General features: G+C 49.4%; 2 protein-coding genes across 9 annotated transcripts in view; one reads left to right on the top strand and one right to left on the bottom strand.

Moving 5' to 3' along the window:
* Positions 1 to 13603, top strand: part of UBE2H (ubiquitin conjugating enzyme E2 H) — a 39779-nt gene extending 26176 nt beyond the window's left edge. For all 7 annotated transcript variants that reach the window (XM_015856546.2, XM_015856326.2, XM_015856474.1 and 4 more), the window contains 4 exons: positions 3110 to 3149; positions 3429 to 3481; positions 5720 to 5848; positions 9425 to 13603. In XM_015856546.2, coding sequence (XP_015712032.1) covers positions 3110 to 3149; positions 3429 to 3481; positions 5720 to 5848; positions 9425 to 9549 — 347 coding nt within the window. In that variant the 3' untranslated portion in view covers positions 9550 to 13603. The remainder of the gene's footprint in view (positions 1 to 3109; positions 3150 to 3428; positions 3482 to 5719; positions 5849 to 9424) is intronic.
* A 12998-nt stretch (positions 13604 to 26601) lies between these two features.
* Positions 26602 to 27890, bottom strand: part of NRF1 (nuclear respiratory factor 1) — a 45065-nt gene continuing 43776 nt past the window's right edge. For both annotated transcript variants that reach the window (XM_015856007.1, XM_015855926.2), the window contains exon 11: positions 26602 to 27871. In XM_015856007.1, the coding sequence (XP_015711493.1) occupies positions 27708 to 27871 (164 nt within the window). In that variant the 3' untranslated portion in view covers positions 26602 to 27707. The remainder of the gene's footprint in view (positions 27872 to 27890) is intronic.

The raw sequence follows: 27890 nt of genomic DNA, 5'->3' as shown, positions 1-27890 counted from the left end.
CTATGCTAGTTTAGCTTAAGAACTGCTCCTCCCGCCTTTCCTCTTCCAAAAAGTGATTTGTACTGAGCAGAGGGCCAGGAGTTTACAGCTCTGACACCATTCCTAACACCTCCAGTCGTATTTTTCTGTCCTGATATTCCCCTCGTGAAGCTGCTGCTGAATTATTTATAGCATTGTTTTGAAAAGCTCCTAAAAGTTGAGTGCAGTAATATAAACTGTCCTTCTGTTAGCGAGCTGATGTTCCGCAGCCCCTCCTGCCACCACTTGATGAATGCCTCCACAGTTGGTGCAGATTATATTTGACTCTGTGCTCCGCATGAGCTCCTAGCCTCTAAATTTAATTTAAAAGATGTATATATCCTTTCAGTTGCTGGTGGGAAAACGCTGACCTGAGAGTGCTGGACCGTGGTGGGCAGATCTGGGATTACTAAACCATCAATCCCAATCTTCAAGTGGAATGCAGGGAGCACTTGTACTCTCATGAGCTCTCCTCCATCTCCTACCACAGTTCCTCAACCAAAAGCAGAGGAAAAGCCCATCTCCTGACCTCCCTGTGCTCTACACAAGCTCTTCAGGTGATGAGTTGGTAAAGACCTCTATGGCCATCAAGTCTAACTATCAACCCCATCGCCTCTACATCCCCAAGTGCCCCAACTCCTCATTTCTTGATCCTCTCTAGGGATGGTGATTCCACCACTTCCCTGGATGGTCTGTTCCAATTCCTGACCATTCTCAGAGTATAAACTTTACATAGATATAAACATGCAGTCACGGTTATTCAGACAGGGAAATGCCCAGCTTGCCATACTGCATGAGCAAGGAGATGCAACACAGTGGTCATCTGAGGTCAGTGCAGGAGTTCAGTGGAAGAATTTCAGTTCCCACTGGTGTATATCCAGCTGTAGGGCTGTATGGAAGTTATGCATTGGCATAGGGACCAAGGGAAGGTGGACAGTTTGCCAGCTAGCTGACTTTTTATGCACAAATGCCCTTCTCTTCAATTACTTTGTCAACCCAAGGGCTGATTACTCCAGGGCTATTGCTGAAATATTGCTGTTCCTGAAGGTCAGCATCTGCATATTAGTCCCACCAGTGGAACAGATATGTCTCTTTCTGTTGTATAACCCCTTTGTAAATGCTCTTTTAATCTTTTTTTCCCCCCTATTACCACCCAAAGGCTTTTTCTCAATACAGATTTCATGTGGTCTTGCTTTACCTTCAGACACAATCCTGGATCCGTGTGTCCATATAGCAAATATGGGCTGCAGTCACTCTGCTGCTGGAATTCCACACAAACATTGGATTTTAGGGCTGGATGGGACCTTGAAGAGCTGTGAGATATAGCAGCAGCTGAGGAAACGAGAGGATATTTGTGCTCTTTCTTGATAAGCAACTAATGTGAGCAGCTTGAGACCAAGGACGGTGTAAAGGAAGGGACTGTTCTTTGCCTGGATAAATGCAAAGGTGGCAGACAGGAATTATGAATCTCTAGTGCAGGAGCTGCTTGATCTCATCTCTGGATATGGAGTCTGGCTTAAATACTGAAGTGTGGATGCAGTCAACCAAACCCAGACAGGTTTTTTGTGCAGCACAGCCAACTGCAGCTGACTATGGAAGAAGATGCAAGGAAACAGCTGAGATCAGAAAACCCCTAATGAGGAAAGGCAGAGGGATGCCTACCCCTATCTATCTGTTCCCCATCCCAGAAACCAGGACCAGACAGCACTTATTTCAGCAGGTCTGCATGTTATCATCTTATTCTTGCTGCTTTCTCTCTTGCTTTTTCTAGAGCTCTTCTTTTTCTCCTTAAAACAGACAGGATTTAGCATTGGGATCATTGCTGGCTACATCCTTCCTCTGTATGGCACAGTGGATCCGTGACCCAATTTAAACCTGTGGGAGCCACCGGGCTGTAAATATTTGATGGAGCTGCAATTTCCCTTTTGAAATCTGCTTCAGTTTTTCAAGCTAAATCACGGAATGATCCTAAAAGCCACTTGTTAACATGGGGCTGTATGTGCAGTTCTTCTCCTAGAGATGGTTCTGCTTTCAGACAGCGTTGTATTTATGCAAAAGCCCGAGTAGTAGGAGTAAACATGGAATTATATTTGTGTCATAATACATGGAAGGAAAGGCAGCTAAATCCATATGTCAGCTCTTACCCAGATGGGAGCCATGCTGTCACTCACTGCAGTCACTACATCAGTGATGCAGCAGGGCTAGACAGAGTTGGGAGAAGGTATTGCTGCTCTGGGGAGAGAACTGGGATGTGTTTTGAGGAGCTTTGGGGTTCTATTCAGTCAGTATCCCAAAGTGATTCTGCAAAGCAGAAGTATGTAGGGACACACTGTCTGTTTTCCAATGAACCAATGGGAGAACCCAGTTCTATGTCTTGGCTCCTTGCCTCTTCTGCATGGGAATGTGTTCCTCACTGATAGGAAGAAGCCAAAAAAAAAACCCAAAAGGGAAGAGTTTGGGAGCAAAGTTCTGCAACAGCTTCTAGTCATTAGCTGAAATTCTTAACTTTGCTTTTGGGGTAGATGGGGTTTGTTTTTATAGATGGACTCTACTTGTATATAGGCTGTAGTGCCAAGTGAAGCATGTAATAATCCCTGTAATCTCCTTGTTTTATAAGCTCTGTTTTTAGGGAAAAGAGGTGCATTTTGGGGTTCTATCTTTAACTCATGGTTGAACTACAGGGCTGAAAGGTGTGGGTTCATATCTGATAGCAGCAACCTGGGGTGTCTTAAAGCATGAGGCATCTTCTGCCATGATTTCATATCTCTGGGAGCCACAGGAATTATTCTTGACAACTTAATTTGTGAGTCAGAACAAAGAAAGCACTGTCAAATAATAATCTTAAAACACTGAGCTTAAGATTTGTGCTGTGGTTCTGCTGTCATTTGGGGCTTGGGTGAAGTTCAGTTCCTGGGGTCAGGATGCTGCCTGCTTATTGTGAAGACTATACAGCTATATATAGCAAAGCAGGGGTTCTCTGTTCAGCTGCTAGGCTGAGCCTTTATTCCGTAAATTCCAGACTTCTCTTGGTTTTTAAAATGAAGAGAAGCTTTGGCTGTTTTCTGCTATTTACCAACGTGTCTCTTCACAGGATTCATGAATAAAATTTTCCATCCCAACATCGATGAAGCGTAAGTAAATCCCTCATGCATGTGGTTTTGCTCAGGGTTTAGTCTAATTGTAACTGTGTCCACGGCTTGGCAGTGGTTTGCCAATGAGTTCAGCCATGCTTTCATCTAATCCAACAGCCCAGAGTGCATCTTAAGTTAGCTTTCTTACCATTAGCCCCAGGGTAAATCATTCCTTATCTGAAAGAGTGGGGTGTGAAGGAAGGGGAATAGATTATGTTAAATCCGCAGTGTGTTTCTGAGCGTGCTTGTGTTTAATTCCATCTTCTCCATATGTTTCAGGTCAGGAACTGTATGTCTAGATGTAATCAATCAAACTTGGACGGCTCTCTATGGTGAGTTTTGGCATTCCCCTGGAGCCAATCACGTGGGTGCCCCCCTTCTGTAGTGTGTTAACATAACACGGCTTGCTGGATACAGATGCTCTTAGGCCAACTATTTTTAGTTAAATTGTAGACTCCTCACTGAGCCAAGGTCACGTGAAATGTAAGATTTCCCTGTGAAAACACTTCTTTTAACCTGTTATTGTGCCAGAGAGGCAAAAACGTTTCATAACGTTTCATAAACTCCTCTCAATCCATTGCTTGATGGTGTCTGGCAGCTGCACGGTATCATCCAGTGATGACTCAGCATTGAAAGAGGGGAGTGGCTGTATCTAAAGGGAAACCCAGTTCCAGCCATGTTTTGTTTGTCACTTGGACTGATGTGCTTTGAGCACAAGTCTGTGATCCCCCAGTGATCCCATATCCCACAGTGATACCGTGTGGGTTGTGGTTGGCTGTAACCCTAATGTTTCAACCCCTGCTGACTGGTAGTTGAAGATCCACTTAAACAGGATCTAGGGCAAGCTAAAATTGTTGAAAAGAATATATCATAGGGTTGTTATGGTTGGAAAAGACCTCTAAGTTTCTAATCCAGATATTAATCCATCACCATCATGGCCAATCATAGAGTCATTAAGGTTGGAAATACTCAGGGAAATGCAGACTTCAGATCTGTTCTCCTGTGAAAGCCTGACTTTACCTATGTAAGCTGGAACTGGCAAGCAATTGCTAGACAGAAGAGCCTCTTCACCTTCCTCACAAGCATAGTTTGTAAGGCAATACTAAGCCTGGTCAATCCTGGATGCCAAATTGCTATAGCAACTTGCTGAACTTTACTCCTAAACAGAACGCCCAAAGTCCTTGCACTGTAGTTGCATCGCATACAGTTTGCATAGTCTTGTTATAAAAGATCAGCTCTGTGACCCAGTGGTGGTGTTAATGAAGGAGGAGATGCTGCTGCATCCAGGGACAGTGTGATGGGAGGTGGAGGAAGGAAAGATGTGAGCAAACCAAGCCCTCTGCTGGGGAACAGCCTATAAGGTTCATTGAGCAGCAGAACCCACCTTAGTGCAATGCATGCTGCTGTTCTCCAGCCTTAATTCCACTTGCACATCATGGGGATGGCTGGACAGAAGGAAATGATGCTGGTGTAGCTCTGGCTTTGTGTTCTGGCAGCCTGAGTTCTGCTTTGGACAGCACATCTGGATAGCAGCCCTCTTCTGCAGCATGTTCATGCAGTCACAGTGGGGTTTCTGTGCTATTTCCAAACAATTTCACAAGGAAGCTTTCTGTAAGAGGCTTCCTAATAAGTGCTGCTGTATCCTTGTCATTGCTGTTGCTCATAAAAGGCAGAAAAAATAACTTGGCTTTTTCTTTGCTTCTGATTATTAACATCAAGAAAACCTTCTGCATTTCTCTTTGTGATACCAGAATAAGGCAACTTGAAAGAGTCAGGTTTGTATTTTGTGCAGAGCACCTTTCACAGCAGGTGGTGAAGCTCAGCATTGGAAAATGCACCTTTTGACAGTTCTCTTCTTGCAGACTTCCCTTGCTTTGCTGTAGGATGCCTTGAAGCTGCAGAGAGGATGCTGGGGTGACTGCATTCGCTCTGCTCCTTCAGTCAGGACACCCCCAGGAGTCCTTGAGTCCATCCATCTCTTCAGTCCCAGGGTTTGCCTCCTTAACATTGCTGAATGTACCATCAAAGGGGGGATATTGTACTCCCTGGTGCCTCTCAGCACAGCTGTGCTGTTTGCAGTGAAACCAGAGCGCTCCTGCGCTGGCAGAGGAAATGGCCAGATAATTCAAGGAGGAACTAAGGTGGAAGAGACCCAGAATAGCTACCAACAAAGTCATGGGACCTCGTGGTCATATTCCCTGTTGTTCCCTAATGAAGTATCAGGTTCTCAGTGCTATTGTTAGGTTTCCTGCATGCATTCAACCAGTCCTTGTTAAACCAGTGCTGCTTTTGGCTGTTTGAAACAAGGAGGGACATCCCTGAGGTTTCCTTTAAAATAATGACCATTTAAAGTCCCTGCAGTGGAAGGATCCCTCCAGGGCTGTGGTTCCTTGGCACATACAGGTTTAGTTGTCAAATGGCCACGTGTTATAGAATCCATAGAATCACCAAGGCTGGAAAAGACCTCCAAGATCATCCAAGTCCAGCCATCCACCCCTACTACCTATGAGCACCATCATCTGATGCACTGACAGTGTTTTGGGTTCAAGATCCTTGTCTTTCCTTTGCAGATCTCACCAATATATTTGAATCGTTCCTGCCCCAGCTGCTGGCCTATCCTAACCCTATAGATCCTCTAAATGGTGACGCTGCAGCCATGTACCTCCACCGACCAGAAGAGTACAAACAGAAAATTAAAGGTAAGGATATCAGTATTGTTGTGATTCAGCCTAAGGGAACGAGGACTGACTTTGCTGCAGGTTTTCGCCAGTCCCCACTCGTTTCCATTACTGCAGCCCCATTTGTTTTAGAGGTCAGAGGACCAATTGGGAAGAAAAGATACGTGGCTGAGGAAGGAGCAAGGAAAAGTGCTCAGGTTAAGTGGCAATACCCATTTCATGATTACTGGATAGAAAAAAGCTTGTTAGCAGTCCTTTGGGAAGTTATCTGAGGGCAGGAATCAGCAATAGCACTGCAGAAAGCAGTTCTGTACCATGACAGAGCAGGAATTTTCAGTACGTGCCAAGCAAATTCTTTGTTACCTCCTACTCCAGCCGAGGCTTAGTGCTTTATGCTGGTTCAGAGTGTGCCATTAAAGAAAGCTGCAGACCAGTTAGTAATGTCTGGAAGGATGTAATGGGGTAGAGATGGTGTTGAAGATTCCTCTGAAGACAAGAGATAAAGAGTTGGAGAGTTTGATTTCGAATAGTGAGTGGGGTTGTAAGCTCTAATGTGTCAGGGGTGCCTTCAGAGAATAAAGGAGTGATTTATCCTGTAACCACCATGAGCAGGATGTGATCACAGGCTTGTAACTCAGCTAGAGGAGCCTGGGCTGGACATTAACAGTGGCTGATATGGGTGGGTGAGCCCTGGCACAGCCTGTGAGGGTGCTGGTGTACCTGCTTACAGAAGGGTTAGAGGGACAGATGAGACAAGTCAGCAATAATTAGCCAACAGCTCCCTGGGATCAGCTGCGTGCAGACAGGAGCAGAGGCAACAGGCCCATGGCAAAAGCCACTCACTTATATACTTGATCCAGTGGACACAGTCAGCATTTAATCCACTCTTTGGCCCAGATTGCATCTTCAGTTTTTTGGTAGGGGCTGTGACCACCTGGGTGGTTTGTCGTTACTGAATAATCATCAGGCTTGTTCACCCAGGGAGCCCTGCTGGGAAGGTTTGCAGGTCTTGCTCAGCAAGGAGAGCCTCCATGAGCAGCTTCTTGTAACCATCCTCCCATGTGCGATGGGGCAGCGTTGTGAAATCCCTGCTGTTCAAGGAGTGCAGGTAGCCCAGAAAGAGGTGGAGTTTGGTGCTGGAGTCCTTTCATCCCTTGTGCCACGTCAATGCAGAGCAGTTAAACCTTGACTCACTGTGTTGTGATGCCACATGACTCCAAGGGTGGAACTACAAATGAGGTCAAACCAAGCTTGATTTAAATACAGAGTTATTTGGCACGCTGTTTGATTCCTCTGACAGCTGCATGACAGGATGGTAAGAACTACTCTGCAGATCTGCCCTGTTTGGTATCCTGGAGCCCATTGCTTTTTCTTCTTAGGAAACAAGCTTCCAGGCAGAATGGTTTGTCAGATGAAATCTCCAAGGCCAGCATGAAGGGACACTTTGAGTGTCCTCTGTGCTTTAACAAACCAGGATGGGGGAAAAAAAAGACAGATGCACCCTGGAAAAGGCAAAGGGACTGATGCTAACCAACAGGGGAGAGCTGAGGGCATCCCTGAGGGAGGCTAAATGGGAGGGGCTGCTCCCTTGTTTCCATCTCGGCAGTCAGATGCGATGAAGATGATCTGGGAGGAGGTTTAAGTGCTTAAAATGTGTCTCATGTTCCCTGTACCCAAGTGTCCTGTCTCTTTCCAGGCTTGCGTGACAAGTATAGGATAGAGCTAAATATTGTCATTCCTGATATTGAAGCACTTTTAAAAATAGCCTTGGACATGTTAAAACCGAGGCAGTGGATTGTAACAGCTTCTCTGCTTTGGGAAGCTCAGGATCTGCAAATACATAATTTATTGCTTTTTTCCTTCATTTTTTAGTTATAGGCACATAAAGCAGTGAAGAGACAGGCTTAGAGTTAATGTTGCACAAGGTTTGTGGCTGCTGTGAGACCTAAACAAGTAAGAATTTATCATGGAATTTGTACATTTCTGTTAATATTAGTGATAAAGACACAGAAAATGTGGTCCTTCTTGTCCATCAAGGAATGGAATAACACAGAACCAAGCTCTCATTTAAGATCTCTTTTCTTGGTTGGTCCTGAGCAGGATGGCTTGCTAAGTGCTGTGCCTGAGGATACCCAAACCCATTGGATTTGGGATCACATTAGGTTCCCAGTAAGGGGTATGATGATATTCCCCTTCACATCTTAGTGTTGCTGTTTGAAGGAGGGTTTGTTGCATTTTAGTAGCTTTAAGAAAACAACTTCACAGCTGAAACTGCCCAAGAACAGCAGGAAAATGGCTCCTCTCCTACCTGCAGAGCAGCGTGGAAGATGTGCTGTTGGGATACTGCTGTTTCAGCACTTGTCCATACTCTGAAGCTGCTTTTTCAGCATGCACACATGTAACAAATAGATTTTCTCTGCTGGCGATGTCCTCAGCCCACAGGTTTCCAGATCCTCCTTGAATCCCACAGGGGATGTTGCAGAAGCAGTTCCCAGTCTCAATCTGCCTGTTCCCAATCCATTTGCTTTCTGCTCCATTTCTCTGTGTGGAAAAGCAGAATGAGCCACAGTCAGCAGTGGTGATTCTGCCTGCCTGCAGGAATCCCAGTTAAACCAGTTTGTTTTCTGCACAGCTTCCTGCTGGCTCCTGGCTGCAATTCATTGATCTGGGTGCCTGGAGCTGGTGTGGTGTGAAACCTGCTGTGAGACATGGTTTCTTTTGTTGACCTGCAGTGCTCTAAGCTCCCTGCAGCTCCTCCTTGGCTAATCCTACAGCTGATGTGAAACTGGCTGCAGGAGATGAGCAGAGACAGCTCTGCTTAGGCACAGTCTCTCCCAGACTTGGATTGGGAAGAAGGGACTCCAACTGCATTGGTGTGCCCATAGCTCCAACGTGCCCCAGTATACAAGCAGTCCCATGAAGAGCCCCCTTTTTCCTGCCAGGGGAACAACTCAATTTAAACTCTCAGATAATATTTTTTTAAGCTCAGGCTATGTAATATCATAGAATCACAGAATGGTTTGGGTTGGAAGGAACTTTAGAGGTCACAGAATCATCGAATGGCTTGGGTTGGAAAGAACCTTAAGGATCATAGAATGTTTGAATGTGTTAGGCTGGAAGGGTCCTTAAAGATCATAGAGCCATAGGGTGGACTGTATTGGAAGGGTCTTTAAAGATCATAAGGCTTAGGATAGGTTAGGTTGGAAGGGTCCTTAAAGATCATATAGCCATAGGATGGGACTATATTGGAAGGGTCCTGAAAGATCACGGGAATGGGTTGAGCTAAGCCATCCAAGGGAGGATTTAGGTTGTTTCTAGCTATGTGTGTGAGCTGGTAATGTAGGAGCACAGAGGCTGTGTGTGTTTTCATGCTCATCTCTGAGCATTTTCACACCTCGTTGCCAGGCTGTGCTGCCTTGAGTGAGAGGAATCTGGTAATCCCGTGATCAGTGCTATAACCTGTACTGCTGTAGATGACCCTACGGTAAGATTTGAGGTTCACCAAACGCCGTGTTGCCAGATCACTCTGAAGCCATCCTCTAACTGTTGAATACATGCTGCTTACGCATCTTTTCTTTTCTTTTCTGTCACACACAGAATACATTCAGAAATATGCAACAGAAGAAGCACTAAAAGAGCAGGAAGAAGGCACCGGGGATAGCTCGTCTGAGAGCTCCATGTCCGACTTCTCGGAAGACGAGGCTCAGGATATGGAGTTGTAGTAGAAGAGGCAACCTGCTTTTCAGAGAGACTCTAATTTCCTAACCATGAGAAGCAGACTATAATATTCATATTTAAACAAAGCAATTTTTTTTATTACTAAACAAGGTTTTTATGAATAATAGCATTGATATATATATATATATATCACCCTTTAGATCTTGATTTTTTTTTTTTTTTTTCTTGGTCATTTCTCAACCCGAGGTGCATAGCATATTCCCACATTCCATTTTGGTAGCAATATGCAGCCCAAATGCATGCATTCAGATTCCATTTGGCCAAGTCAACTTGTGTGCTACTGAACTGTCAGCTCAAACAGCTGCCCTGGTAGGTAGGGAGTTAGCAAAGATGTTTGCTTTCCGATCGATGTTTCCAAAGACACCACCTTGGATGCTCGCATGGAACAGTGTTTTCTCTTGAGATAAATCTAAGGGATGTGCTATTAACTGCGTAGATCAGACAGTGGAATGAAAGGTGGCTCCTTCAGGTCAACCTCGCTGATGGTATTTGATGCGGAGTCACATTTAAAACGTTGAGTAGAACCAGCACAAATGCATGGAGTTATTCAGAGCCTTGAAGCTTAAAAGAGTTTAGACTTGGATTTTAAGTCCATTTTTATATGCGGACTCCTGCCTGCCCTTCTGAACCGTAGGGACTGACAACCACTGGTCCATCCATCCGCTTTTGGGACTTTTGGAAGCCTTCATCTGGATGTTATCTCTTTTGGTCTGGATTTCGAGCTGTCCCCTCGCTGGGAGGAGGAATTAAACACAAACAATGCTCTTTGGTTTAGCTGGAGCACATGTGAAGCCCAACTCTTACTTCGTCATCCTTTTGAAACTGCTGCCTTTCATGGCTCTTTCCCCCCCCCCCCCTTGCTTGAAGAATGGTCGTACACCTCGCATACACCTCCATCTCCTGGGAGGGCTCTGTGACCAGATGGATGAGCCATGCTGAGAGCTTTGGATCTATGGAGATCTGCCCCCCTTTGGCTGCAGTCCACGAACCCATCGGCACCCATTCTATTCTCCTTTTTTCTCCCCTTCTGCACCAGCTTGGTAGCCATCTGCTTGTGTGTGTACAACAGGATTACAGGTCCTTAAAGTTAACGAAGAATGTGATCTAGGAGGAAAAAAGAATAATAATAATAATAATAATAATAAAGAAAAAAAAAGCCTAAAAGCACCAATTGAGGAAGGAAGTGAATCTGCTCTATTTTTTTATTTTATTTTTTTCCCTGATTTTTTTTTTTCTTTAAAGAATGAAATATTTGATTTCTTTGGGTGTTTTTTAGCCAGATGAGATTTGTGTTTGTTTGTTTCAATGCTACGGAGCGGAGCAAATGCCTACCTGGGATGCTGGTATACTTGAATTTGGATAGTTGTGCATCAGAGATGGGAGCGGAGGTGGATCTTAAACCTGAACATGACCTGCTGTATTTTGGGGGAGGGGGCATTTGGGTGAGATACTTTAATCTGTGGGGCAGCCTATGGGATGGTGTGTGGGATCTGATGCACCCCACGCTGCTCTTAGTGGAGTTCTGAATGTCGGATGGGTCCATTTGGGTTTTTTCCTTTAGGAACGCCACCGAGTTCTGAGTCAGCGGGGTTGAAAGGTTACAATCCTATTTCTAATTCATGAAGCACAATCAATTCATTTCGTTTTGGAGGAGACAAAAAAAAAAGAGAGAGAGATAAGAACTCATAAAGTATCATTTTGCTTTGGCATGGTTTTCCTTAATAAAAATATACAAAGAATTTCATTTATGTTAATTACGGGCATGAAGCAAAGGGGCTTTTTTCCCCCTTTATTTTTTCCCCTTGCTCCCCCCAGCCCCTCTCTTCTTTTAAATCAGTAATGTAGGGCTGTGGCTAGTGACTGTGCTGAAGTTCTCTATCTAGCATTTGTGGCTTGTTGGAAGGGTAATATTAACTATTTAACATGTAATGGTGTACTTAACTCTTATCTAGCACGCTGTTTTCTCATTATTTGGGGGTGGGAGGGGCCACACTTGCTGGCACTGTTTACCTTGCTTACCTGCTGACCTAGCAGTTTGCTTGTGCTATAACCTTTACTGTAGGTGCTACTTAGGAGTAGAGTAAGTGCTGGGTGGTGATATCAGTTTAAAAGAAGGAAAAAAAAGAAAAAAAGAAAAAAAAAATACAGAAAAACACAATAAAAATGTGTATTTTTTCAATATTGTACAAAAAATAGTGTTCTAATTACCTCATCCCCTTTCTTTTTGCAGGTTAACCCGTCACTCCATCCCTCCCACCTTTGTTTTTGATGCTCCACACTTGCACGTTTCTCCCCCTCGCTTTGTGAAATCAGTGCTCTGCAAAGCAGAGGTTACCCAGCAATCAGTGCTTGGCAATGCTTTGGCCCTGCTCAGGGTTCCTGGCAACTCCCTTCTTTTCCTCCCCATCTTTTCTCCTGTGTCATTTTTTCACCTCTTTTTCCAAGTCTTCCTCCTGAAAGAAATCTCCCTCCAACCAATAGCTTGTAAGTAACACCTTGTGTGTAGACTGGAAGGCAAAGGTGGAGCCGTATTTGCAGCATGGTAGCTCTTCTTTTTCATCTTGAGGGTGTGGGGTTTTTTTCTTCCTTTTCATTTTTAGCATTCATAAAACAGTGTTGTCATTGCCTTGTGCTCTCTTGCAGCAACGGGAGCCTCAGCCAGCCCTACCCGTAACGCCCCATCCCTGCTCTTGGGTGAGCTCCCTCATCCCAAAACTTGGTGCTGAATTGGAAACAGGCTTTGCCTTCTGCTCCCATCAGTTCCCCTTTTGGCTGCTGAGGATTTTGCTTCTCCCTGGTGTATGAGCCACCAGAAAGGTCTCTGGGAGCTCCTTGGTGTCCTGGACATTGTGCCATGGGGTCAGTTGTATGCCTTCCCCAAAGGTTTTTTTCCTCCATCCCTTTGGTCATTGGAAGCTCCTTGGTGTCATCAGCTCTGTCCCTTGGGGTCAGTGGGACGTGTTCCTCAATGGCTTTGTTCCTTCATCTTGCAGCTTTGGTCATTAGAAACTTCAATACTATCGATGCTACACTATGGGATCAATGGAGCCCGTACCCCAATGGCTTTGTTCCTCCATCCTATAGCTTTGGTCATTGGAAGCTCCTCAATTTCAGCAGGACATGTTTGCCAATGGCTTTGTTCTCTAAACCCGTAGCTTTGCTCATTGGGCGCTCCTCAATTTCAACAGGATGTGTTCCCCAATGGCTTTGTTCTCTAATTCCATAGCTTTGGTCATTGGAAGCTCCTTGGTGTCATCAGCACCGTGCTATGGGCTCAGTGAGTTGCATTCCCCAATGGATTTGTTCCTCCACCCCATTGATTTGGTCTTTGGAAACTCCTTGATGTGTATGACTTTCTTCATCCATCCTATTGGTCATTGGAAGCTCCTTGGTGTCATCAGCACCTTCCCTTGGGGTCAGTGGGATGTGTTTCCCCAGCAGCTTTGTTCCTCCATCCTATAGTTCAGGTCATTGGAAGCTCCTCGACCTCAGCAGGATGTGTCCCCCAGTGGCTTTGTGCCTCCATCTCATGGCTTTGCTTTGCAGGCAGCATGGAGCAGAGCTTTGCCATCAGCTCAGTACCACTCAAACCTCGACTGGGACGAGCACACACCCCACATCCAAGTCTCTTCTTCCCATCCTAGGAAGGGTCAGAGGTGTCCCAATGCTTCTTTTCTTCCTTTTTCTTTTGCTTGCCCCAAGTTCTACTTGGCACTTTCGCGGGGGTGTTTGCAGCGTGAGAAATGGCCATTATTTTACTGACTGTATTTGGTACCTATCGTGTGATACTTGAAGAGATCGGGGCGTTTTGCCCCTCCATAAGAGTCTAAACTCTTTATTTTCGGGTTTTTTTCCCTTCCCCAACCCCTCTTTTTTTGGTTTTCCCCCCTTGCCTTGTGATGTAGTGGGCACATCCGCCCCCCGCTGACAAAATGCCTCTTCTCTAAGAGTATAAACCTCTCCGGTAGTTGTGTATAATGACAGAACTGTAAACTTTTTTAAAAATAAAAAAAAACAAAAATATGTATATACCTCAAAGGCTGCCTGGTGGTGCTTCAGCTTCATGCAGGATAGGGCTCCTCTGCCCCGTCTCGTTGGCTTTGTGGGATTGACGGTGCCCAATGGGTCATTCTTTGGGTTGAAGATGAGCACTTGGCTGATGGAAGCCAACCCTACGTTGACTGATGGAAGCCAACCCTACGTTGACTGATGGAAGCCAACCCTACGTTGACTGATGGAAGCCAACCCTACGTTGACTGATGGAAGCCAACCCTACGTTGACTGATGGAAGCCAACCCTACATTGACTGATGGAAGCCAACCCTACATTGACTGAAAGTGGGGCTGTGTGGGGTCGGATGCTGAGCACGCACCTGTTTTCTATGGAGTCATTAAGGTTGGAAAAGAGTTGGGTTGTGGCCACCCAATCCAACCAGGCCATCAATCCATCAACACCCCATCCGCTCATGGGATCGTTCAGGTAGGGAAAGACTGCTGAGATCTTGAAGCCCAATCATCAACCCACAGCCAAAACCCTCTGGGCTCAATCATCTGGTCCAATCTTCAACCCATCACCAACCTCTACGCCCGCCACGCCATGTCCCTAAATCCCATGTGTGATGCTTGGCTTGATGCTGGATGGAGATTGGGATGTAGGATGATGCACACAGGGATGTGAGTTAGCCAGCATTGGTGTGTTGTGGGGCAGGACAAGGGGAAGGGGATGCAGCCCATTGTTGGGCCCTGGTCTCACGTGTGTCTTGTCCCCTTTACCCCCATCCTGGCTTAATTTGCAGCTTCTGTCCCAAATTTGATGCGTTGCTTTGAGGTCAGAGTGGCAGATCCGCGTCGTGCCAGTGCCACCTGCTGCCAGCACCCAGCCTGACACCCTCTGCCACCTTCGGCCCCATAGGTGGCAATGGGACATCCCACCCCACTGCTACCAATTGGACCCACCAGCCCTGCAGGCTTTGTTCATTTTGCCCTTGAGAGGGAGCAGGACGAGAGAGCGTGTTATTTCCCCTCTCTGTCCTCCTCCCTTCTTGGGTCTTTTAGGGACAGCTGGGGGTGACACTGTCCCCTCTGCCCAGCAGGTGGCCCCCGAGCCACACCAGTCTCTTCCCACTCTGTCCAGTATGGGGCAGACGGGATTTGGGGCATTATTGGGGGTCAGGGGGGCACCCTGTCCCAATTGTGTCCATGCTGAAGGGCGTCAGAAAGCAAAACGTATTGTGCATGGATATCCATAGGGCCATGCATGTCATCCACAATGCAGTTTTGGGTACCAACACCATGGGTTGTTGGTGCTTCCTCCATGGAGATCTGGGTGCCATCTCCATGGGGATTTGGAGGGTCTTTTCCATGGGGCTCTGAATGACATCCCTATGGGGTTTTGGATGCCTATTCCATGGGGTTTCTGGTTGCCATCCCCATGGGGCTTTAGAGGTCTTCATGAAGCCCCAGATATTAAAACCATGGGGTTTTTGTTGTCTTCTCCATGGAACTTCGGGTTCCATGCCCATTGGGGTTCAGGGAATCTTCTGTTTGGCTCTGGATGGCATCTCCATGGGGTTTTGGTTGTCGTCCTCATGGAGCTTTGGGTGTCAAGCCCACTGGGGTTTTGAGTGTCTTCTCTTTGGATGCCACCCCCATGGGGTTTCGGGTCACTTTTCCATGGAGCTTTGGGTGCCAGCACCATGGAGTCTGGGGTTTCTTCCCCATCGATCTCTGGGTGCCATCTCCATGGGATTTCAGGTGCCTTTTGTATGGAGGCTCTGGGTGCCACCTGACAGGACTCTGGGAGCTTTCCCCATATGATGTGGGTTTCACCCCGATGGGTCTCCGGGTACTATCCCCGTGTGACACATGCACCATCCCAGTGGGTCTTGGTCCCATCCCAGTGGGGTTCCGGATACCATTCCTCCACACTTTGTCCCCATCCCACAGCAGATTCTGGGATCTCACATCTCCATGAGCACCCAGAACCTCTCCCCATCCCAAAAGCACCCCAAGGACCTCGCACTCATCTGGATGCCCCCCCAGCAGCAGCACCCGCGCTACCAGCCCAGGGATGTGCATCTCCACGTGAGCATCCAGACAGGTGACCCCAAAGGCCACGGGGGACACCTGAGCCCCTCCACCTGCCCCATGCTGGCTCCAGTTACAGCCCCAATTGTTCCTCCCTCTGGAAGAAATGCCGTCAGCGCCGGCGGATCGGTGGCCATTACTAATGCATGATGCTCTGGCGGGGAGCGGCTGTGCTTGACCCCATCATTGGGGATTCTGACCCATTTTTCTCCCCTTCCCTCCTTGGTTTTCAGCTCTTTTTCCCATTTTGGGGGGCATTTTTCTTCCTCATTTACTCCAGGCTCACCACCAGATGAAGCTGAGTTCAGCAGCTTTGCCCCAAGCCCCTCACCCACCCCAAATCCCAAAGCTGTGGGGAACCCAACCCTATTGCCTCCCCTGTGGTGTTTGGGATGCATTCTCCATGGAGCTCCGGGAGCTTCACCCATAGGAGTTTGGTTGTCATCTCCATGGAGCTTTCAGTGCCATGCCCATTGGGGTTCGGGGTACCTTCTCCATGGGACTCTGGGTTCCACCTCCATGAGGTTTTGGGTGCTTCCTCCACGGAGCTTTGCATGACATTCCCATGGCATCTGAGAGTTTCCTCTCCATGGAGCTCTACGTGCCATCACCGTTGGGTTTTTGTTGTCCTCTAAGGAGCTTTGGGTGCCATCCCCATAAGGCTTTCGAGGTCTTCTCACTGGCTGACCCCATGTACCCCATCTCAGTGTGATGCCCAACCCCTCCCCAAAGTCCAACCCCATTATTTTCGTAGGGGAATCTCATGGGCTTTACCAGCGCCAACCTCACCACGGCCATAAAAACGTGCCGGCTCCGTGGATAATGTACTCGGGTTGCGCTCCTCACATCAATATTGCATTATCGTTTCCATCCCCATCTGAGCACAACGAGAAACCTTGGAAACAAACACAGCCCTGGCTGAGCTCCTTCCCCAATCATCCCAGCGCCAATGGGGTGGCCCTGCCCGGCCCCCGGCTCCGTGCACATTACATATTCGGGTTAGGAACAAAATGAGACACTGTAAATTTTTAAAGAAGGCCATTTGCTCCGCTCGGTTTACACCAGGTTGAGGCCTCCAAGAAACTTCAGGCAGGCCCTGATGGAGTCAAAATACGAATAGCACCCAGCCCAGCACCGAGGGGTCCCACATCACGTTTGGGATGGAATAAGTCCCCTTTGTGGGTGGTTTTGAAGCCTGGACATCCTTACGTGCCCTTTGCATCACGCTGTCATATCCTGGGGATCATTCCAGGTCTTGGGGAACCATCTCAGCTCTCAAGGACCACCACATGATGCTTCCCTGCTTGGGGTTCATCTCGACCTCTTGGGGACCATCCATTGTGCCCCTCTGCTCAGGGACCATCTTGGGTCTGAGGGAACTATCCCAGGTCTTGGGGACTACACCAAGCTCCTGGGGACCATCCATCGGTACTTCCCTCCTTGGGTGCCATCCTGGGATCCCGGGGACTGCTCCAGGCTCTTGGGGACCATCCCAGTTCTTGGGGACTACCCAAGGTTCTTGAAGACCATTTCAGGCTCTTAGGGACCATTTCAGGTCTTGGAGACCATACCAGGCCCTTGGGGACCATCCAAGATACCTCCTTCCTTGGACACCATCCCAGGTCACCCTTGGCACATCCCTTTCTGGGGGCCATCCTGGATTCCTTGGGACCAACCCAGGTCCTGGGGAGCAGCCCAGGCTCTTGGGAACCATCCCAGGTCTTAGGAAACCAACCCAGGTCTTGGGAACCAATCCAAACCCTTGAGGAACAACCCAGGTCTTAGGGACCAAACCAGTTTTTGGGGTCCAACCCATGTTTTGGTGACCACACTATCCTCTTTAGGACCATTTCAGGTCTTGGGGTCCATCCAAGGAACCTCTTTCCTTAGTGACCACCGTGGGCTCTTGGGGACCATTTTGGGGTGCCACATCCAGCAGCACCTGACCCCATCCCATCTCCCAGCGTTGCCCCACTTGTAGGGGGGCTGCTCCTCACAACCACAGCTGGTTGGGGTGGCTCATTCCCCCAAACCAAGGAAGAACCAACCCACTGCTCCCACCTCCATCCCCATGTCCAGCACACATCCGCCCGCCATGACCCACAGCAACCCGATCCCAATCCCACTCCATGGCCCCAAACTGGTTGAGCTGGTTTGGAGCACTGAGCCCAGCGCATGCGGAGGCAGCTCAATTCGGGGGTGTACCATGACCCCCCCACCCCCCATACACCTCCATTAAGAGTCCCATGTGCATATTTATGAATAAAAAAGTCCCCCATATATATTTTGATCTTAAAACCTCATATCCCTCCTGTGCATTTTTCAGCTTTTATAGTTATATCTGGTTGGGCTGCGTTGCATATGAGGGTATTTTGGGGGGGAAATGGGATTCATTTGTGTTTTGGGGCTGTTCACATACACTCTGGGGACACACGTGTACAGTTTTGGGGTGTTATGTGTGTTTTTGGGGGTTTTCTGTGTGCATTATTGGGTTGTTTGTGTCTGTTTCAGCAGCACTCGTGTTCATTTGGAGGGCATTTCTGCCTATTTTGGGGGTGTTTGTATCGGTTTTGGGGACGTTCGTGTCTGTTTTGGGGTCATTTGCCTCTGTTTTGGGGAGGAGTTGTGTCTGTTTTGGGGGTGTTTGTGTTTGTTTTGGGGTCATTTATCTCAGTTTAGGGAATCTATTTTGTGAATGTTAACGTCAGTTTTGGGGGTAGTTGGGTCCATTTTGGGAACTGCTATGCCTGTTCTGGGGGCATTTGCCTCTGATTTGGGGGGGGGGTCAGTTTTGGGGGTGCTTGTATCTAATTTAGGGGCATTCAGGTCTTTTTTGGGGGGATGTTCATGTCTGTTTTAGGGACGTTTATCTGTTTTGGGGACATTTGTGGGTTTTTTGAGTGAATTTTCACCTGTTTGGGGGATTTTTGCCTCTATTTTTGGGATATTTCTGTCTATTTTCAGGAAATCCATATTTATTTAGGGCTGTTCCTGCAACTTTGGGGTCAATTTCTGTTCGTTTTGGTTCATCCATCCACATTTCGATGCAATTCTCTGCATTCCAGCCACACTTCACCGCTATCCAAACCCATTTGGGGGGTTCCCTACAATTTGGGGTCCCTTTTCATACATTTGGGACCCTTTTTATGGCACCGAGGAGTCACTTTTTGTACATTTTCAGATCCCTTTTCCGCATTTTCTGGTCTCCTTTCTACATTTTATGTCTCTTTTCCTACAATTACGGGTCATTTTTCCCTATTTTGAGACCACTTTCCTATATTTTCGGGTCCCTTTTCTATATTTTCGCACCCGTTTCTATATTTTCCTGCCACTTTTTTAGGTTCTCAGTCCCCCTCCTACGTTTTTAGGCCCCCTTTTCTATATTTTCGGGTCTTTTCCCCGTACTTCAGGGATCCCATTTCTTACCTTTTGGGGTCCCTTTCCCATGGAGGGGAGCTCACCCCTCCCACCCCCTGCGCACGGCAGCTGCGGGCTCTGCCCTATGGGGTTGGGATCACTTTCCATCCACCCCCCCGACCCCCCCCTCCCACCCCGCAGCTCTCAGCGCTCCGAAATCGGATCAGCGGCGGTTCAGGTGCGGCCCCGTTCAGTTCTTCTCCGCCGGTGTCCGATGTCCGACAGCCGCCGGACGGCCCCGGGGGGGGGGGATCGGGGCGGCCCCGGGGGGGTCGAGGCGGCCATGGGGGGTCGGAACCGCTTATAAATATCCTTCCACAGGGGGGGGACGAGAGCAGCGGGGCCGCAACCTCCTCCATCCTCTTCCTCCATGCACAGACCCGAGGCCACGGGGATGGGCGGCCGCCCTACATCCCCCTCATCCCCCCTCCCTTTTCAGTCCCTACTTTCCCCTTTTATTTTCCGGGGAGGGGCACTTTTCCCTTCGGTTCTTTAGACTTTGGGGTTCCGGAACCCCCTTTTTACATAAGGTTGGGGTTACAGGAGCGGCTCCGCTGTTGGGGATTTGGGGGTAAATGAGAGGCGGCTCCTTATAGGGGGGGGGCGGCCCAAGGTGAGCCCGGCCCCCCCACACACACACACCCCATAGCCCTCCCTCTGTTCATCCTCCCCCCCGGGTACGGCTCCACCTTCCGGGGCCACCTGGGCCAATTGCAGCCGCTGCGGGGGGGGTCCCCCCGGGGCCGGGCTAAGGGCGGCCGCCACCGCCGCTCCTCCGCATTATTGGGGCAAACGGCGGAGAGGAGGGAGGTGGGGGGACCCCCCGTTTGATAACGTGGGGTTTGAGGGGGGTGAGGGTCTCTTTATCTCACGATCCCCTCAAAACTCCCTCTGAAGGGACCTCCGACGGCAGCGCTCGGAGCTGAGGTAAGTCTTGAGGCGGAGGGGGGGGGGGGGGGGATTGAAAGCTATGGGTGACCCCTTTGGATTTTCCCATAGGGTTTAGGCCCCCCCACATAGGGATCCTCCCGCAGGATCCATCTTTGGGGCTGCATTTCCCACCCCACTTTTTCCTCGACGTGACTCCCCACGAAGTCTTTTCCCTTTGAAATCAGCTCCCCCTCCCCTATACAGAGCTTAGGACGCCCCCTCCCCACCCGCCCCTTAGGATTTAAAAGCCCCCGGTAGGATTTAGGACTCCCCCCCCCGACAGAATTCATCCTTAGGGCTGCGTTTCCTACCTCCTGTTTTCCTCGACGTTGTCTCCCTCCTCCCTCCTTATAATGACCCTTCTCTTTACAATGAGCCCCCCCAACCTCTCCCCACTCCTCAGAGCCCCCCTTTCATTGATCTCCCACCTCCCAGTTCAAAAAGCCCCAAAATTCCCTCCTCGGGGCCATCATTATAGGGCCAAAAGGGCGATAACGAAAGCGCAATGCAGCCCCAAGCTACAGCCCCCCATTGACCCTGAGTGGGTCCTTTAGGGTACAGAGGTGCCCCCTCCACCCCAATCCAGTGCATCACTTTACCCCGGGTGGGGGTTTCCTTCTGGCAGCCCCAACCCAATGGCAAAATCCAACGAAATCTCAGCCCTTTTCCCACTGTCTTCATCCTCACTGCATGGGAGGTGCACTGTGCCCCTCCCAGGTCTCTGCCCCCCAACCAGCCCCAGAGGGACGCACAGAGGGGCCCCCGTCCTCAGTGCATCTCCATTGCAGTGTGGGGACAACGGAAGTTGGGGTCCTGCTCCCACCTTGGGACTGTTTTGGGGGTGGCGGGTTCCTGGGGGGGGGGCACCAGCACTGCGGCACTGAGATGCTACAAAATGGGGCTGCGTTGTTCTCATCCCCACATCCTTTCCCACCCCCATCCCTTGTCCATCCCCATTCCCCAGCCTCAACCCCAGCCCTATTCCATTCCCCGTCCCTATTTCCATCCCCGTCCCCATTGCTATTTCCATCTGCATCCCTCTCTCCATCCCCAACCCCATCCCCATCCCCATTTCCCAACCCCATCCTGAAGCCCTTCTCTGTTTTCAGCCCCATTCTCATCTCCATTCCCATCTCCATTCTTATTCCCATCCCCATTCCTGTCCTCATCTCCATTCCTGCTCCCATCTCCATCTATCCCCATCTCCATCTCCATCCCCACCTCCATCCCCACCCCATTTTCTCTATTTCCATCCGCATCGTCTTAATTCCCATCCTTATCCCCATTACCTCCATTTCCATCCCCATATCCGTCTTCATCTCTGTTCCCTTTCTGTCCTCACCTCCACCTCCATCCCCATCCCTATTCTCTATCCCCATCCCCATCCCATCCCTATATCCATCTCCATAGCCATCCTGATATCCATCTCCATCCCTATTATCTTTCTGTCCTCACCTCCATATATGTTCCCATCCCCACCCGGACTCCCCCATCCCCACACAGCCCATACCCATAGAGTGGGGTCCCATCGCCCCACAGAAGGGGTCCTTTACTCTCCCCCTCACCCCACTGAGGACCATGACACCCCCTGACCACCTCAGTCCCCGTTCCCATAGAGTGACAGCCTTGTCTGGACACCATTTGGTGCCATCACCATTTGGGGCTCGGGAAGAATTGTTCTGAGGGTAGAATCCACCCTAAATGTGTCTTAGGGACTGTAGGATCCCAATGTCCCCATAGCAAAGATGTGGGGCCTTAGGGCAGAGCCCTTGGAGGGCGCTGTGGGGAGCGGGGCTGTGGGGGGGGCCCAGGGGAGGGTGAGCTCTGCACATCCGCAATGCGGCATCGCCCAACGTCATCGCTCTGCAGAGCCGGGGGGGCCGGGGCGGAGGGATGGAGACGGGGATGGGGACAGGGATGGGGACAATGGGGGCACCCCTATGTCTGCCAGCGCCATGGCATTATGGCACCAAATGAGGGACGGTGGCACCCACGGGGGACAGTTGTGCCTAATGGGGGACAATGATTTCCAATGGGGATGATGGAACCCAGTGGGGTCAATGATGCCCAATAGGGACAAGTTGTCAGGATATAGGGTTGGAATGAAGGTGAAGTTGTCGTGGTCGATGTCACACTGAAGAGATTGTCCCCATTGGGGGAGGACCAGTGTCCCCAGTGTCCATCCCTATCCCCACTGTCCAACCCCGCTCTGTGCTCAAGGTGAGCCAAAATGACCGATTCACCTCTTTCTGCCCCAAAATTCAAGGCCGGCACGTGGTGCACCCCCATTACCTCTCAGCTCAGCAACACAAAGGGGACTTTGTGCCCTCCTACTCCTCCACCGCCACTGCTTGGCACAGCCCCACAGGGACAGCAACGCGGCCATCTGGAGGAGGGGGGGGGTAGAACCATTTTTGGGGGGATTTGCAATGATTTTAGGGATGTTGGCCACTATCTGTGAGGGAGGATTTGCAACTTTTGGGTGATGTTTGACCCAGTGGGATGCTTTGCAACCTTTTAGGATGTTTGCAGCCTTTTAGGGTATTTGCAACCATCCTTACAGCTTACAAGAATTTTAGGGCATTTTAGGGCCACTTAGGGGAGACTATGCAACATTATGGGGTCTTTGCAACCTTTCAGGGTGCTTTGCAACCTTGTAGGGTCTTTGCAACTTTGTGGGCTGCTTTGCAAGCTTGTAAGTGCCATTTGCAACCATGTAGGGCCTTTGCAATCTTATAGGGCCTTTGTAAGCTTGTAGAGCGCTTTGCAACATTTAAGGGCACTTTGCAAACTTTTAGGGTCTTTGCAACCTTGTGGAGTCTTTGTAAACTTTTAGGATTTTTGCATCCTTGTAGGGTGTTTGCAGATATTGGGACTTCACGGCACCAGGCTCACCATTCCTGGAGCACTGATTGGGGAGGAGTTTTGGGGTAAAACCAGGTGGAAATGGGAGGGTACGAGCTCGCTACTCCTGTTCTGTGTATGGCACTGGTAGAATTCACTGTGCAACCCCGCGGTCAGTGAATTACCATAGGGCCATAAACAGAGCAGAGAAAGACCCGCGAGCCCCGTGGGGCCGCCGCGCCGCCCGGCCCGCTTTGGCACTAGCACATTTTTGCTTTGCTTTATGTGTTTTGAGCAATTATGTGTAGTGCCAATATGGGAGAAGGCGGAGAGAGCACCAAGGGATGGGAGGGGATGCCTTATTCTTTGCCATTTTCCCGTTGAACCACCCCAATGGATGGATGGATGGATGGATTTGGTGATGGAGAGATGGGTTTGGCAAAGGACGGGTCTGGAGATGGATTGATGGATTCAGTGATGGATGGATGGATGGATGGATGGATGGATGGATGGATGGATGGATGGATGGATGGATGGAGGGAGGGATGGAGGGATGGATTTGGGATGGATAGACTTGGTGATGGATGGATGAGAGGAACTGGGGATGGATGGATGGATTTGGCAATGGATGGGCAGATTTGGTGATGGAGAGATGGGTTTGGGATGGATGGAGATGAATGGATTTTGGGATGGATGGATTTGGGATGGATGGATAGATTTTGGGATAGATGGATTTGGGATGGGTGGATTTGGTGATGGATATATGGATTTAGTGATGGATGGATGGATGGCTCCAGGGTGGGTTTAGGGTGGTAAGGGTCAGGAAAAGCCTTGTAGACATGGAAGACCAAAATGGTGGTGCTGTCACCCTGGAGTCCTTATACAAGGAGGGGAGAAGTCAGTTCAATGGGGTCCTTTCTGGGGGGTATTGTGTACACCTGAATGATGATGGTATGGGGTTTTCAGCACATGGAGCATCTGTGAAGCAGCTTTGGGATGATATTCAGTCCCAGGAGGGATTTTCTGGGGGGGCAGAATGGGGAGATTTTCCTTTTTTATATATATATTTCAGTTTTAATTTTTGGTTTGGGGTTGGGTTTGGGTTTTTCTTTGCAGCTTCCCAAGCCCATCAATGCCTTCTTCCCGTCCTGGCTGCTTTTGGCAATGGTAGAACTCACACTGGTGCGCTCGCAGGATCCGGTGGTTCTAGACTTGCCAACTACAGCCTCGGGAACAGCCACGGACACATCTCCCCTGCTCCCCCCAGCACCCATGGCTACAGGGAGGGGGTTGTTACAGCATCCTGCTCCATTTGCTCTTTCCAAATATGGATTTTTAGGAGGCACACAGCCATGGGGACAGTGGGTTTGGGTTCCAGATGTGCTATTTTTTGGATGGTCTGGGGGTTAACCATGGAAATGTCCTCATAGAGGGGAGGGTCCTGCTGGAAAGCGGTCATTGGAGCATCTTGGCCTTGTGTCCCCACTTGACTCCAGGCATTAAGTGCTGATCCGTCCCTGCGACATGGGGAGGGGGAGGAAAGGGGTGTGGGGGGGGGTGGATTAGGTGGCTCCTGCCCCACATCTTGCCAGTGCCAGCTTATGGGGTGGGTGGGAAACGGAGGCATGGGTGACGCTGCCACGTGTCCCCACTGCCATATGTCCCTGTCTGTTCCCAAGTGCAGAAGGGACGATGACAGCATTTTGGGGAGGGATGGTGCAGGGTGGGGTTTGCACATTGGGATGGGGAGGGGGGGTTCCTTGCTCCTGGATGGGTTTGGATGGGGGTTGGTGGGGGTATGTAGGGCAGCGCCGGGTGATTACGGAGCTTTCGGCCATAAGCCTGCAGAGATTGGATCATGTGGGATTAGAGTGAAGGCTGCACGCTCCCAACCTCCTCACTGTGCCGGGGGAGGGATGAACGGAAGGAAGCATGGAGATGGATGGGGGGTCCACATTGCCTAGTGGGGCAGGTGGGGATGTGGGGAGGGGGTACAATCTATCTGTCTGTCTGTCTGTCTGTTTGCTTGTCAGTTCCATCATCCATCTGTCCAGCCACATATCAGTCTGTCTGTCCTTCCATCCATCCATCCATCCACTCAGCCATCATCTGTATAGACACCCACCCATCGTCTTGTCTGTCTATCCAGTCACTGAGCCATGCATCTACCTGCCTATCCATCCATGTGTCCCCAGTCCGTCCATCCATCCATCCATCCATCCATCCATCCATCCATCCATCCATCCATCCATCCTTCCATCCAGCCATAGCCGGCTATTGCTCCATCTACCAGTCTGTACATCTGTCCAGCCATTTATCCATCATTCCAACCGCTGCTCCATCTGCTGGTCTGTCCATCTGTCTATCCATCCATCCAGTCTTTGAACCCTCTACAAGTCTTTTTGCCTATCTGTCTGTCCATCCATCAAGTCATTGGTCCCTCTATCACTGTCAGTCTATCTACCAGTTCATCCATCCATCCATCCCAACAGCTATTGAGCCCTGCATCAGTCCATATGTCCGTCCGTCCATCCATCCATCCATCCATCCATCCATCCATCCATCCATCCATCCATCCATCCATCCCTCCATCCATCCATCCATCAAGCCATTGACCCTGTCCATCTTGTCCATTCAAGCCATCCATCTGTCTGCCCATCCATGTCCCCCAAGGCTGAGCTCTAACATTTCCCTCCAGGGGATCAGAGGTGGAGTATCCTCTCCAGCCCCACCTTCCAACAAGCCACACCCCAACAAAAGCCCCACCCATCCCCGCAGTCCCCACCCCCAGCAATCACCCAAAGGCATTTGGGATCCCCCGACACCCAGACACCAGTGGGCATCACCCCAGGGACCCCCATTATTATGTCCATTCCCAGAGACAGCAGAATTTTTGGGGTCCAATCCTGTGTTTTGGGGTTGCTGTGCACAGTGCAGCACTGGGGCTAAAACTAAAGGCAGCAAACCCAGCTGGGTCACACTGTGGGCCACCAAGGGTGAGAAAGAAACTCTAAAATTCAGCACTTCTTAAAACCCAGGGACCCTCCCCAAGCTCGGGCTGGGAAGGGAATAAAAGTGCCGTGTGCTGGGTGAGCTGCCCCAGCAGGAGGCCCCGACCTGCTTATTAAAGCCTGATTAGAACAGATTAAAGGCTGGGGGCAACGTCTGCCAGACTGAGCCCCCGCCATGAGCCCATTGGGGAACCCCAGCCTGGAGGGGGCCAACCCTCTTGCCGTAGAGCAGGGCTGGGATCTTTGGGTTGCTTTGAGATTGACTTTAGGATCACTTCCCATGCCTCATCTTCCTTTCCTTCCACCTGTCGTTCCATCCATCCTCCACTCTTTGTCTTCAGGCTGCAAGAACTGAGCTCTGATCCTACAAGATCACATTGGATCCAATGGTCCTGCCCCCCATGCTCAAATAAAGCTGCTGAACCTCAGTGCTGCTGTCTGGCTCCTCCTTGGGATGCTCAAACAACGATTGGGATAATGGGGGTACGGCAGGGATGAGGTGGCCTTGATCCCACCATGGCATGGTTGAGGAGTTGACCCCAATGGTTGCTCTTGGGGTGCCGCTCACCGTGGTGCTGATGGAAGCACCCAAAGGATGAAGCGTAAATAGCAAAAAGGAAGCACTTCAACCCAAAACCACCCCCAAACCCAAAACCACATCAGGGACCCCTTCTGAGTGCCTGGGGGGAGATGGCAAGTTACCCCAAAACCCTCAAAAATGCCCCAAAAGAGGAGTAAGAAACATGGGTAGACACATTTGTAACAATTTATTGAATAGACACTGGGAAAACAATAGGGGTCCATGCTCTGCTACTTGCCTGGTTTTGTCTCTTTGAGGGGAGGGCAAAGGGGACCGCTGGGACTAAAAGAATGTCATCGCACCGCCCAAGGAACACGGACTCGGAAGCCACCAACATCTTCACAACGACGATAAAAAATAATAATTAAAAAAAAATAATAATAATAACAAACCGGAGAAACCAGGGCTGTTTCTATGGAAATATCTCCCTCCCCTTGTTTAAAGTACAGAAGAAGTGTATACAAAGAGCATTTGATATTTTCCTTATAAAACAAGTAAATACAAGAATCTGAAAACTTCCTGGAAGGCGGAGCAAAGACGTGGAGAACTTTGTTAATGGCCACTTGAAAATAATAATAATTAAAAAAATTATATTAAATACACCACGCACAACCAGCACGCACCGTGGGGGGCTTCCGGGGTGCTTTTGTCCCTTTGGAAAGTCCTGGAGGATCTGTCTCCAAAATGCCCCCATGGGCTGTCCCCTCCTTTGGGAGACGTTGGGTGACGTGGGTTGGGTTGAGTTGAGTGGCAGCAATGGGGATGTGCTGTAGGAGATGCTGAAGGAACAGAGCTGGCACGTGGCTCCAGAGGGGTCCCCCAGAAGGGTTGAATTGGAGTCATTGGCGGTGGGGTTGTGGCTCTTTGGCAAAGGATCGGGGCATGTGCTGGTCATATTGTCCCCAAGTCCCCACATACATGTAATGGTAATGGTAATGGTTGGACTAGTTGATCTTCTAGGTCTTTTCCAACCTTGATAATTCTGTGATTCTGTGATCCCTCTCGGCGCAGCTCCGGGGCTTCACACACACATACACACACAACCGTCCTTCGTTATCATTCCTTAAAAATGATCAACAAAACTCTTTTGCTTCCGAAGCGGAGAGAGACTCAAATGCCACCTGATTGCATCTCTGGATAGGCGTTAAAAAAATTTATTTGCATAAAGAGGCAAAAAAAAAAAAAAAAAAAAAAAAAAAAAAAAAAACCACCAAAAAAAAAAAAAAGATAAAAAGAAAAATAAATCATCATGATCCTCCTGCTGTGGGTTACGGTCACTGTTCCAAAGTTACCACTTCCACTGCCTGCCCGTCCACGGTGACGGCACTGTCCGCTATCCGTGTGGTGACCGGTGCCATTGCCACCTGCACGGGGCCATTGCCCTGCGCCAGGCTGGTGACCACGGTCTGGTACATGCTGACGGGGATCTGCACGAGGCCTGAGGAGACACAAAGGAG

Source organism: Coturnix japonica, chromosome 1 (genome assembly GCF_001577835.2).
Source record: "Coturnix japonica isolate 7356 chromosome 1, Coturnix japonica 2.1, whole genome shotgun sequence".
Classification (NCBI taxonomy): Eukaryota; Metazoa; Chordata; class Aves; order Galliformes; family Phasianidae; genus Coturnix; species Coturnix japonica.
Note: the sequence above shows the minus strand (reverse complement) of the source record. Positions and strands in the feature narration are given on the sequence as shown.